The 12417-nt window shown below is 37.6% G+C and overlaps 2 protein-coding genes across 3 annotated transcripts; both read right to left on the bottom strand.

Moving 5' to 3' along the window:
* Positions 1–146: 146 nt before the first annotated feature.
* rbfa (ribosome binding factor A) lies at positions 147–2336 on the bottom strand. Its single transcript, XM_067449658.1, has 7 exons — positions 2043–2336; positions 1935–1965; positions 1607–1774; positions 1280–1392; positions 1110–1194; positions 950–1026; positions 147–857 (listed from the first exon to the last, which is right to left on the bottom strand). Exons 1-7 carry the CDS (start codon positions 2237–2239, stop codon positions 482–484), a joined length of 1047 nt encoding a protein of 348 aa, XP_067305759.1. The 5' UTR covers positions 2240–2336; the 3' UTR covers positions 147–481.
* Positions 2337–2709: 373 nt separating this feature from the next.
* On the bottom strand, positions 2710–11109 carry adnp2a (ADNP homeobox 2a). 2 transcript variants are annotated; one of them, XM_067448673.1, is made up of 4 exons: positions 10829–11109; positions 10377–10494; positions 9494–9586; positions 2710–6178 (listed from the first exon to the last, which is right to left on the bottom strand). In XM_067448673.1, exons 2-4 carry the CDS (start codon positions 10482–10484, stop codon positions 3317–3319), a joined length of 3063 nt encoding a protein of 1020 aa, XP_067304774.1. In that variant the 5' UTR covers positions 10485–10494; positions 10829–11109; the 3' UTR covers positions 2710–3316. The 2 variants fall into 2 exon arrangements, with proteins under 2 accessions (XP_067304774.1, XP_067304775.1); XM_067448674.1 differs by lacking the exon at positions 10829–11109 and adding an exon at positions 6381–6544 and having other exon boundaries at positions 10377–10397.
* Positions 11110–12417: the final 1308 nt, after the last annotated feature.

Genomic DNA, 12417 nt, shown 5'->3' with positions numbered 1-12417 from the left:
TTTATTTAAAATATCACTTCAACATGCAATCTTTCAATCTGTTGAACCATTTAATGTATCCTTGCTGCATATAAATTAGGTTTAAAAAATATATATATCTTACTGTTCCCAAATGCGTACATGACTTCTGCAGAACACAAAATTTTGGGAACCAAAAAACATTGGAGTTCATTGACATCCATTGTATGGATGGACAAATATATAAAAAATAATGTTACACTTTTAAAATTACATGAGGGTGAAAAAATGATTTATTTATTATTTAAGGTCTGCTATACAACCATTTTATTGGTTTTTAATGTTATTTGAACAGCTTTACCCTACCGATGAGCTTTCCTACAGTCTATTTAACATAGGAACACCACTGAAAACTGACCACCTTTCAAAATTTACACATTTACTTTTTTCCAAAACTTGAGGATTTTAATTTTACATCCCACACTAAACAGCATAACATTGCAAGTGACAAAAGGATTTGATTTCAGTGTCTCCTGTCTTCCTCTTCTATCAGCTCTGAGAGCTGGCTATCCACCAGGCTGTTCTCGTCATTGTCCTGCTCCTCTTTGTCCTCTTTTTGAAGGCTTCTGGACAAGAAGAAATCCTTAGGAGTGATGTCATCGTCCTTCATCCATTTAGATTTCTGTTTCTTTTTCTCTATGAGTTTCTGCTTTCTAATATCTGCTAGTGTGTCCAGCTGCTCTTTTGTTAGTCCTCCTGCAGCACGACTCTTTGTGAGAGAGTCTCTTGACCCCTTCTCTCGTTTATAGGCTTCAATCTGTTTGTGTAGAGCGTCGTGATCGACGCCAAACAAAATGTTTCTTTTCTTGTCTCCAGATTCTATCAGCTGAAGTTTGGCCCTTTGGAAGATCAAGCAAGCAAATTAGAAATTAATTCCCAAAAACAAAACAAAAAAAAACATTCGGTTTTATTAGAACTTAATTCTTCTTACCCGATATCGCTGATGGATAAATGTATATTATTATTTTTATCTGGACCAAAATCTGCTTTCTTGAGAAGGTTTTCAATCTGATTAAGGACAGAACAATAACACATTACCATCTACAAAATGTATATACCACTAATAGTATTATCAATATGTTATCTGTTACCTCAGTGACAGCAGCATATTGTTTATCTCTGATGAAAACCAAGGGAGGAACACTACCGAGGATTTGGTGAGAGATGAGAAGATGCCTGAAATATAATATTAAATAACAAATGATTCTATTTCTTTCAACTTGTTAAAACAAAAGTAAAATTGACTATGAAAATGACATACCGAATGCGAGGAGCACATTTGTCTAAAGCCTGCTGAATTTGGCTGTCTTGCTCAGTGGACAGACTTGTCTTCCAGTAAATTCTACATGCAGAGAAATCTGGTGGTATTGAAACCTTACATGAACAACGAGACATGGTTTAAGTTTTACCTTTTTCTTCTTCTGTGAAACATGTATTCCAAAAGAAAACCATACATGTTTAGAATGACATAAGGGCAGGTAAACGATGTAAGAACGTTCGTTTCTGTAAATTATGCCTTTAATTATTGAATATATAACATAAGGAAATACAACATAGAACATATTATTGAAGGAAGAGCAAATCATACCTTGGAAATCTGTACATTGTAGGCACTGATCTCGGAGTTGACCTCAAAGGAGCTCAGTAAGTCTGTCACTGCTTTGTAGATGATGTTGTTCAGAGTCCTCACACGAACACTGTCCTCTTTATTTCTCTTTGATGGTTTCAGAAAGCCAGGCTGAACAAGCGCTGTGGCCTGTTAGGCAAAAAGTGCAAAAGACAATTATGGTAATATGTACAGTCATTCTGCTTACAGATTTAACACAGATTTGTTGGTAACATCTACAATATTTCAAAAGAGTTTACAATACTGAAAACGAAAATTCATTGAATAAAATATTTGGAAGAATTATTACCTGCAGAGGAGACTCGTACCACTGCTTTTTCCTGTAAAGAACGATAATGTAAAATGCAGTAACTTTTTTTGTTGTTATATTTATCAGTTATACAAAACGGAGACTCACTTCTTTTTGGCCAGCATCTTCATTAATTTATTGCCTCCAGACAGACGGGTTGAACTGTGAATGCTTCTTTCTTTAAGCATAACAGACCAGGACAAGCACTGCGTCTCATGTCGTGCTGTCGTTTTACAGATCAAGCTGGTTATTGCAGTATATCGACTGAATTCTTTATAGCCAATAGCTCTCTTAACAGCCAGCATGATCACAAGTTCGGTTTAACCAAGCATCACGCAGGATCGACTACATTTGTCTGTAGAAGAAGGGTGAAGTAATTGATCTCGACGGAGTCGATCGACGACGCTGACAGAGTGCACTTATGACGTCAGTTTGTAGGCCAACCCGAAATGCTTTTGCAGCGGACTTGGTTCTGGAAGTGATTTTTTTTAAAGATTGAGACAACAAGCTTCAATGTAAAACATCACAAACTTTGATATTGATACAGTAAATATTTTTATCTGAAAATCAGACAAAAAGCCAATATTTTGGTGAGGGAGATTTCTCTTTAGATTCATGGGTAATGTAGTGTTTCAACAGGAATTCCATTGTTAAATATGATAAAAGTTTATATAATGCAGACTGATGGCTTCAACAAAAACATACCATTGTTTTTTAAGAACTAGGAAAATCCTTTTCCTAAGATTTTTTTAATATTAAGTAAACCACACATCTGCAATATTTAGTCACGTTTATTCCAAGAGGCAAATACAACTGCAAACTTTAAATAGGACACAGAGGCACTTGTCTTTTTTCACATGTCTGAAAAGATTACAGTGCATTATATGGAGGAAAAAAACACATGAGAACACCATAAAGTGTCCCTTTTGGTGATAGTTATGAAATGCTGCCTAATTTGCCAGTTAGAAGTAATAATTTGCCACGCCTTCAATTCCTTTACAGTTCTATTATAAAATGTTAAATGCAGAACTATTTCACTAGACATCCCAAAATGTATAATACAAGTGTTTTTTAATATAAAAGATGGGAAACTGAGTGTTTTTTTTCTTGCAATAAAGATATGTAATAAAAAAAACTTTTTAACATCATCATATGAACTATATACAACAAAAATACAAAAAGTGTTGAGTCTTTTCAGAATTGCTGTAGGTTCTCTTTTTTCCATATACTAATGCCAAGATGCAAACAATCTTATAAATGTGTAAATCAAGTAATTTTAAATAAACAGTTTGCAATGGTTTACATCCTAGTGTGAACATGCTGTATACAAACAATTCATAAAACAAACATTTTAGCCAATTTTTACCGCGAATTGGCCGTACCTATGAAATGAAGATGTCATGTTCCATTTCATTCACATCCTCTCTTTTAACAGTTACCTCTTGGACGAAGAGGTCATGTCCCACCTCGTGCTCTTTTTTAACAGTTACCTCTTGGACGAAGAGGTCATGTCCCACCTCATTCACAACCTCGCACTCTTTTTTAACAGTTACCTCTTGGATGAAGAGGTCATGTCCAACCTCATTCACAACCTCATGCTCTTTTTTAACAGTTACCTCTTGGATGAAGAGGTCATGTCCCACTTCATTCGCATCTATTTCCTCTTTTTTAATAGTTACCTCTTGGATTAAGAGGTCATGTTTCCTTTCATTCACATTCTCTATTTTAACAGTTAACTCTGGAACACGGACATCATGTTTCACCACCTCTGCATCTTTTTTTTTAACAGGCTCTACCGCCGGAATGAAGAGGTTGTGCTTCACCTTGTTCACTTCAATCATTTTGAACCCAAGACGTACACAAACCCTCTTCTTCTGAATTGCCTTCAAGCACTTGGTGAGCTTGCTGTTAAAGTGAGCTTTTACGTCAGCCTTGTTTATCCACAAACGGGAAGCGAGCAGTTCGATCTCAGTCTTCGTCACGTATGGCTTTCTGTGGAAGTACTGCGAAAGGAAGTCTTTTCTGTCCTCAAACGATGTCCTCTCCATCCCCATTGGTTCTAAGACGAGTTTAACTGGAGTTTCAGGGACTTCTGCCTTTTGAACTTTCGCGTTCCTTCTCCTGTTCTTCGGAGTGCTTAGCACTCTCTCCTCTCTCTTTGGCTTTGCAAATTCAAGAGCCCCCTGAAAGGCAGCCTCTGAAGAACTGGCAATCTGAACAGAACTACATAAATCCCCATCAAGGTGTTCCATTGTATCTGGATTCAGCTGCCTCTCTGCTTCTTTGACTGCTTTCGGAGCACAGCGACACCGTTGCACATGAATGGAGATGGTTTTCGGTGTTGATTTTTCAGCATACACCCCAAAACAATATATGCATTTGTAAGCAGGTGTTTTTAGTATTGCATGAATGGTGGGAACGATGTGGTGCTTTGATTGTAGATGGAGCTCGTATTCTTCAGAGTTCTGGAGCTTTACCTGACAAAACGGGCATGCGGTAGGTGCCACCTTTAACGTGGTTGCATATTCTGCCTTGTCTGGATACATTTTTATGTATAGCTTATCATGAGAGCTGGTAACCAGTGCGAGGTTAAGCTCGCGGTTGTCAAGAAGATCTTTGGGCACATCTGTGTTTAGATTAAAAGTGTTGAACATGAGGTTTCCTTTATCATCACAGTCGAGATTAAAATGTTCTTTTATGAAATGCCGGTTTTCCTTCATTTTCAAACTGTGCTCTTTATTGGTGTGGTCCATGATCTGCTTGAAGGAGTAGAACATCTGAGTGCAGAACAGACACTTCAAACCATGCAACAAATGCTGGAAAATTCCCTGCTCCGTCAGTAAAATCTTGCACCTCAGGCACCTGACAGTGTGGTCGTCATGTTTCTTCAAAAACGGTGCGAGCACAGCCAGCTCATTTGGTGTTGAATTTCTATTTATCGCCCTCTGAATTGTAGGCATGAGACCTGCGGGCACCACAGCTGAATTTGAAGGCTGGCTGATCTGGTTTTGCGTCAGTACCATTTGAGCGGGACCACCGTGGACAGGAACGGTGACTTGAACGGGTGCAAGAGTGTATGTTGGAACGCCATTGACATTGTTGCCTGTGGGAATGAGACGCACAGACTGCGAGGTTATGAGAGGAGCTCTGGGAACTGACTGGTTCAGCTGCAGACCTTGAGTTACAAGAATTGGTGGACGTCCGCCCATATCGCCCGGGAGGTTGACCTGGACGCCAGGTGAAAGAAGAACTTGCTGTGCTTGCTGGGTATGTTGTAGCCTGGGAATGGACATAGTGATGGGTACCGTGGGTGCACTTTGCTGCATGTTTGGCATCACCATATTACCTCTAGAGGTAGGCAGGACTTGCGCCATCCCACCGGGGGACTGCTGATGCTGGGCATTCTGAAGCGCAGCCACAGTTGTGCCCGACAGTAAAGCTTGTGTTTGTGGAGACAGAAACATCTGCCCTGCACCAGGAGAGCAAAACAAAGCTGTTGTGTTGCTTGGGCCGGCCAGAAGAACCGTACCATTTCCATTTGTTTGTTGCATCTGCTGGGGCATGTAATTCGGTCTTGCAAGTAACGTGACCTGCTGCATCGCTTTTGGAGCGAAGCTCAGCAGATTCTGCAACCCGGTCATTTGATTCATGCAGTCTTTTTCGATTATACAAGGCATTATTTGCCAGTGCAGGTCCTTGTGTTTCTCTGAACTTAAAATGTGATAAAGTAAATGTTCAATGGTCTCTGCTGGCAGTTTGCACACTTTGCAATGATATTTAACCGGGGCGCCGTCACGGATCTGCACACCACCAGCCTTCTGTGTACTGTCTGACCCGAGCCCGAAGAAGCGATCCAGCATCGTAGCATAGTGGTTTACCAAGACGTGTTTCTTCATCACGTATAGTAAAGAGTCATGATAGCCACAGGTTGCGCAGGTGTATCTGTCATCGGCGGCATCCGCTGAGACTGTAACAGACACAGTTTTCGGTGTGTGAGCCAAAGTATGGCTGGGGTTGCTTTGGAGAGAAATACGATTGGCTTTTGACGGCAGCATGTGGAAAAATTTAATGTGTTGCTCTGTGACTTTCGGAGAGCTGACAAATGGGCAGTAGGGGCAGATTAACAAACAGGCCACATCCAGATTTTTCCAGTGACAGCGATGGATGTGACTTCTGAATGTGGGAACTGACCGGCTGGAGTACCAACACAGACTGCAGCACAGAGTTTGGCTCCGGTATGGATACTAAGGGACAAAAGTAATATCATGATTAATATGGCTTAAAATTATGTTTATCAACAGTGTGTACCAATGCTTCACTTGTTCAAGGATTGAAAACAAAAACAAGTTGATTTGAAATTACCATTAACCGGTTAATAACTGTATCATTCTATGTAATTTTTTAATTTTGTAATCAAACAATAAATAATTTCAAATAGCAGCTTACAGGCTATGCAAATGTGCGTCGATGGCGTCAAATGGTTGCACTCGTGAGCTACTGGCGCTACCTGTTGCTATTTTTACCGCAACAATGCAAAATAAAATACTCAAATGATGCCACATTGTCTGGCTTTTGGTTGTAAATGTCAGTCCATGGTCTTCACTGCTTTCCTAGCAATAAGAAGAGGAGAAAAGAATGGGAAGATGCCTGTGGACAAATAAAACTTCTACTACTGGTGTCTTTGTTCTCTCCACTATAACCCTGATGGATTTGAGGCTTTTAGTAGACCACATATACAGAAAGAGCTGACAGGTGGCAATGGATACAAGAATAGGCTTAAACCAAATGCCATACTATCGATTTTCCCCCCACAATAAGTCTAAATGCCCCGGATAGAGTGAAATTATTTCTCTTCTTGCCCTTCGGCCTTGTAGCCAAAAGGTTATGCCAGTAGTTCACCGAATGCAACCATTTGACATCATCGACATAGAATGCACTACGCACCTAAAATAATGTCGCCCCGATTGTCTAAAATATGTACAAACCTGACTCCAAAAAATGTTGGGACACAGGGACACTGTACAAATTGTGAATAAAAAAATGAATGCAATAATTTACAAATCTCATAAACTTATGTTTTATTGACAGTAGAATATAGATGACATATTAAATGTTGAAAGGGAGACATTTTGAAATGTCATGCCAAATATTGGTTCATTTTGGATTTCATGAGAGCTACATATTCCAAAAAAGTTGGGACAGGTAGCAAAAAGGCCAGAAAAGTTAAATGTACATAAGGAACAGCTGGAGGACCAATTTGCAACTTATTAGGTCAATTAGCAACATGATTGGGTATGAAAAGAGACTCCCAAAGTGGCAGTCTCTCTCAGAAGTCAAGATGGGCAGAGGATCACCAATTCTCCCAATGCTGCGGTAAACAAATAGTTGAGCAACTTTTCTCCCCAGATGTTTGCAGACTGTTATAAAAGAAGAGGGAAATGCCACACAATGGTAAAAAAGGTCGTGTCCCAACTTTGAGATGTGTTGATGTCATAAAATTAACATATTTTCTCAGTTAAACATTTGATATGTTATCTATGTTGCATTCAGAATAAAATAATGAAATGTGAAACTTCCACATCATAGCATTCTGTTTTTATTCACAATTTCTACAGTGTCACAACTTTTTTAGAAACAGGTTTGTATAAAACAATGTGGATTTTTAAAATGTAAATAAAAAAATAATGTAAATCATTCATGGGTTTTCTACTGCAAATTTCAGTAAGAGACATCATTTAAGTTATAAGTTACATTATACTAAGCCAGCCTTAATACCCAGGATTCCCATAAACCTTTTCCCCAGTGGGTTGGAGATTTGTGTTTTGTCAGTCATTATGTCCGCATCTGAGGCAGTAAGTTCAACATTATGTTTTCATCAACTTAAACAAGTTTATTGTAGCTATTTTGTGTTTTTCCTGTTGTTTAATAAATTTGATTATAAAATTTTATATAAATCGCTATGCACATGCTGCATTGAATATGATTAGAGGGCAAATATCAGACTGACTTCTCATAACCTACTGTGAATAAAACTTTTGCCTTTACAACCATTGTGTTTTTGTTTTGTTTTTAATAATAAAAAAGTAGTACTTATTCAAAGAAACAGTTCTGTATTCATCCTTGCAATGCAAACAAGCAGAGATGGTCTCCAAAATCCGTGCAGCACGATTCATGATTGAGGCAGGTGGAGCTAGTGTATAAGGTTTTGCAGATAGTTTGAGGATCAACAGGAGCTACGAGGTTTAGTCACAAGTTCTATTATTAAGCTATTTAGCATAGTTCTATTCTCAAGCTCTGGTATAAAGTATAAGCAAAAAAAAAAGTAATGTTGCAGAATAAACAGAAATGCTGTTCGTTTTTAAGCCCTTGTGTGTACGGTGTAAAATAAAATAGAGATCAACAGATAATCAGTTTCATTACTATTTAAGGATTTTCCCATAATTGGGTATCTGTTTTGTAATATTGGATTCTTAGATAAATGAGAACTGAGATTGCCATTAAAGCACTGCATCTGAGGGGAGATGGAGTCAACAAAAGTGTTCAAAGGTAAAATAACTTGCCTCCCTTAAATTAATACACTTTATATGACATAGCCATTAATACACAAATGAGATGTAATCACAAATCACAAATGAGTTTCATAAATGCTTGTCATGTAGTTTAAACTGTGCTAAAAATAGAGACTAGACACTTTGCATAATCCACCAGTCATGTCCCAATAAAGACGTAACTTTACATTAATTAAATAAAACAGCCATTAAAAAAAGCTATTTCAAATCTCTCTCTCTCTTTTGTCTATTACCCTCTCGATTATTAGTCTCGTGAGGTCACATACATTGTGCCTGACTTGGCTGTTTTGTTTATTTTACTGACAATGTTTGCAATTTCCAGCGAATATTCCATAATCCAGCGCATTTCCTTTCCCTCTTCAATCTATTATACCACAAAATCTTGTAAAACTGTAGTTTAAATCGAATGCTTAAACTTTTTACTATTAAAGGGACTATTAAAAGGGGACCAATGCAATCTAATACTATTTTATGCATTCTGACTTATTGACACTGTTAAAGAGTTGGATTCTCATACTTAACACGGCCAAAATAAATAAATAAAAAACGAGTTGGGCATGTGATGGAGTTTTTCTGTGCCAAATACACTCTTTCAGGATTCAAACAAGTTTCCGAAAGTTTTTTTTTTTTCAGAGTATGGCTCTGTATTATAAAGGGAGGAATGTATGATCCTTGTATGGGCACTTCTTCAGGTTGAGTGCATGCACACATCTACCAGAGCCACAGCAAGTGCCTTGCCATCAACGAGCTTCGTTCGTGTTACCAAGGCCATCGGCAGCGCTGTCATTTAGTTTTTAGACCACAAAATCAACAAAGTGTGTCACTAAAGAAGTTTGTTTTGTCCAAATTGAAAAGTTTAATTGCTACCTTAAATTATGTATTACAATTAAAATTATGCCAAATATTTGTAACAAAAGATGGAAACAACTGTTATAACATCACAACCAATTACATTTTTTACAGTGCATAACAGATGTTAATGCAAATCACCTTTTTTTTCTTTTTCCCAACATGACCATCAGTGAAATCATCCCATTCTGTGTTGTCAAAATTTGCATCACCAGCATCAAAACATTTATATGTCTGTTGGAAACAAAGAACATTTCATTAGCAGACATAATTATATTTATGTGAAGAAACTTTGGTATTGTGTAAAAAAATAATAATAATAAAGTCAACAGACTAAAAATAAAAAGGTTATAGATGCTGCATGTGAATTTAGACAACTGAAAGTATAAGAGACAGATTAATGATGAAACAAGACTGTCCAATCTAAATGTAAAAATAGGCTGAAATGAAAATGCACATTTAAATATGACACTGATTTGTTTTGTTTTTATTTGTTTTTTCATTGATAAACCGATAATCAATATATCATGCATTGTATTTTTTAATTTGTTCTTCTGGTGAAACATCAGACTCTGGTAATGCATGTCATACTTCTATAATACAGTTTTTTTCCATTAGTTGCTTAAACCCCCATCCCTTTCTTATAATCAACTGCAAGCTCGCATTTAGATCTCTTTCCGTTCAATCAACAACAGATGAAGAGAAGAACCACAGAAGTCCCCGCCATACTTTGTTTTTATTTTTCAATAATCCATTTCAATACGGAAGAAATTAGCTATAGCTTCTTCCAGTACATTCCAATTTAAAATGGTAAAAAAAAAATCTAATTCTTTTGCGGTTTGTAAGGCTTTTTGAAATAACTCAAATGATTGGGTGAATTGAGTGACACTAAAATGTAATTCAAGTCAATGACTATATTGTGCAGTTAACGAATAAACATCAGAACATCCATGAGCCAATCAAAATCATGCCTTCAAAAACAGTTCATTAATAACGCATAATACAATAGTCTACGTTAAATTACCTCCATTAGGTCTTGGCACTGTTGCATCCCGATGTCACACAAAATACTTTTGACGCGTTTCCTTGGTCGCCTGAGTTTTGTCAGGTTCTTCACTGGAATTTGATACATTTTGCTGATCCTGTAAATGAAAACAAAAATTCCTCTTTTTTTGGAATTCCTTGTCAAATCAAAACATATAGCCTATTACTCTTTAAACACCCAAATCAATCTGCAGATTAGAGCCCTCTAAATTAAGATACCTTAGTGAGGCCTATAAAATAGTTATAATAATTATAACTTAACTAGTAACCATGTTCCTAGCAAGGTCTATGTATTTTTGTTTAAACCAGCCTCCTGTCATTATAATTTTTTGACCCAGTCGTGCCTTTGAAGTAGAACCCAAGAGAGAGCTACGCGTGTCATTCATAATCCTAAGTGTATTTTAGGGTCTACTCTATTATAAACCTGTCTACCTTTAATATTCTGGCAGAGAGCAGCGATTGAGTGGATGGATGTCTGCGTGCGTTCGTTTTCTTCCGGCGTCACTGGAAGGCGCGCAGTATGGAATCGGTTACTTCATCTTATGAAGCATCCAGGTTGGGCTCAATCCGCGTTCCTTATTGCACTGACGATTGTCTGCTGAAATATGAACCGAGCGCAGGAATGCCCACTTTTGATTATATCTCACTAAAACACTACCCCACTCCTGCTGAAAAACATGGCGCACAGGAAGACGGGAAGTGACGTTTTCTGATTTACATATTGCATAGTGCAGAACAACCAATGGGAGAAAGGTGGGCTGATCTTACAAAGTTGATCAATGTAATGGCCATAGTTATTAGAATGAACCATAGGAGCATGGCTGTGGTTTTCACCTGTGAGTGATGTTGACACACCTGTGGGACATCACCTTCTTTTGTGGTGAGATGAGAGATGCTTTTATGGGGAGATGGATGGATGGAGTAGTATGACATAATGATAAATAAAGGAAATGCTTGCTTGCTGTCTATAATATGCAGTGACTACCTGTTGCAGTAGCTAGGTGGTCTCTTGCATCAGTGCTGATGTCACCACAGCAAATCGATTCAGTTTAAAACTTTTCACATCCATGTACCAAGAACATGGATATCACCAAAGAACCCGGGACGATTTTTTTTTTTTTTACTGGGCCCATGAATGGATGATAAAGGACCTGAAAGGGCCCCCTATCATTGCATGGTTTGTTTAAGAAGAAATGTAAAAATCTCATGAAACTTTATCAAAAAGTTCTTTCACTGCTGTGGGTTTTACTGAATCCTTTCTCACTCATGCTAATCACAATGAAAAATTCTGTCATCATTTACATACCGTTAAGTTGTTCCAAACCTGTACCCCTTTCTTTCTTCTGCTGAACAAAAGAGATATTTTAAAGAATGCCCGTAACCAGAGTTGACAGTAGCCATTGACTTCCATACTATCTATTGAAGTCAATGGGTGCACAGGCAACTGTTCATTTGATTACCAATATTCTTCTAAAAATCTTCTTTTGTGTTCAACGGAAAAAAGAAACGTGTTTGGAAAGACATGAGGGTAATTAAATCATGACAGATTTGTCCTTTTTGACTGAACTATTCACCCAATTTAACAGTGTCCAATGACATAAAAAGTCTGATAAACACAAAGCAGGATGTCCCGTTATGCTCCATTGTTGATATGAGGACTGAAATCATCCTTATCATGAGTCAGCATGGAATATTCAAATTTTTTCACAGCTTACATTTTATTTTTTGTTAAAAGATTTGAATTGAAATATGACGTATCTTAAGTGAAGTATTGAATTCTGGAAAATGGATGCATGGGATGCTTGTCAACCTGTGGCTCCCTCCTCCTGGGAAAGTTAAGGTTGCACCTGAAAAAATGTTAGTGAGGCCAGCAGGGGGAGCTCATCCTGTGGTCTGTGCGGGTCCCAGAACCCTAAAACAATTATTTGAGCAATGCTATTCTGTAAAAAGGCAGAGTTGAGATGTTATCAAACAGAAGGGAAAAAAAATGAAGTTTGTTTACTTAATGAACTCACTAAAAT

This window comes from Pseudorasbora parva, chromosome 7 (assembly GCF_024679245.1).
Source record: "Pseudorasbora parva isolate DD20220531a chromosome 7, ASM2467924v1, whole genome shotgun sequence".
Lineage (NCBI taxonomy): Eukaryota > Metazoa > Chordata > Actinopteri > Cypriniformes > Gobionidae > Pseudorasbora > Pseudorasbora parva.
The sequence above is the reverse complement of the archived record's forward strand: the minus strand, read 5'-3'. Positions and strand labels throughout refer to the sequence as shown.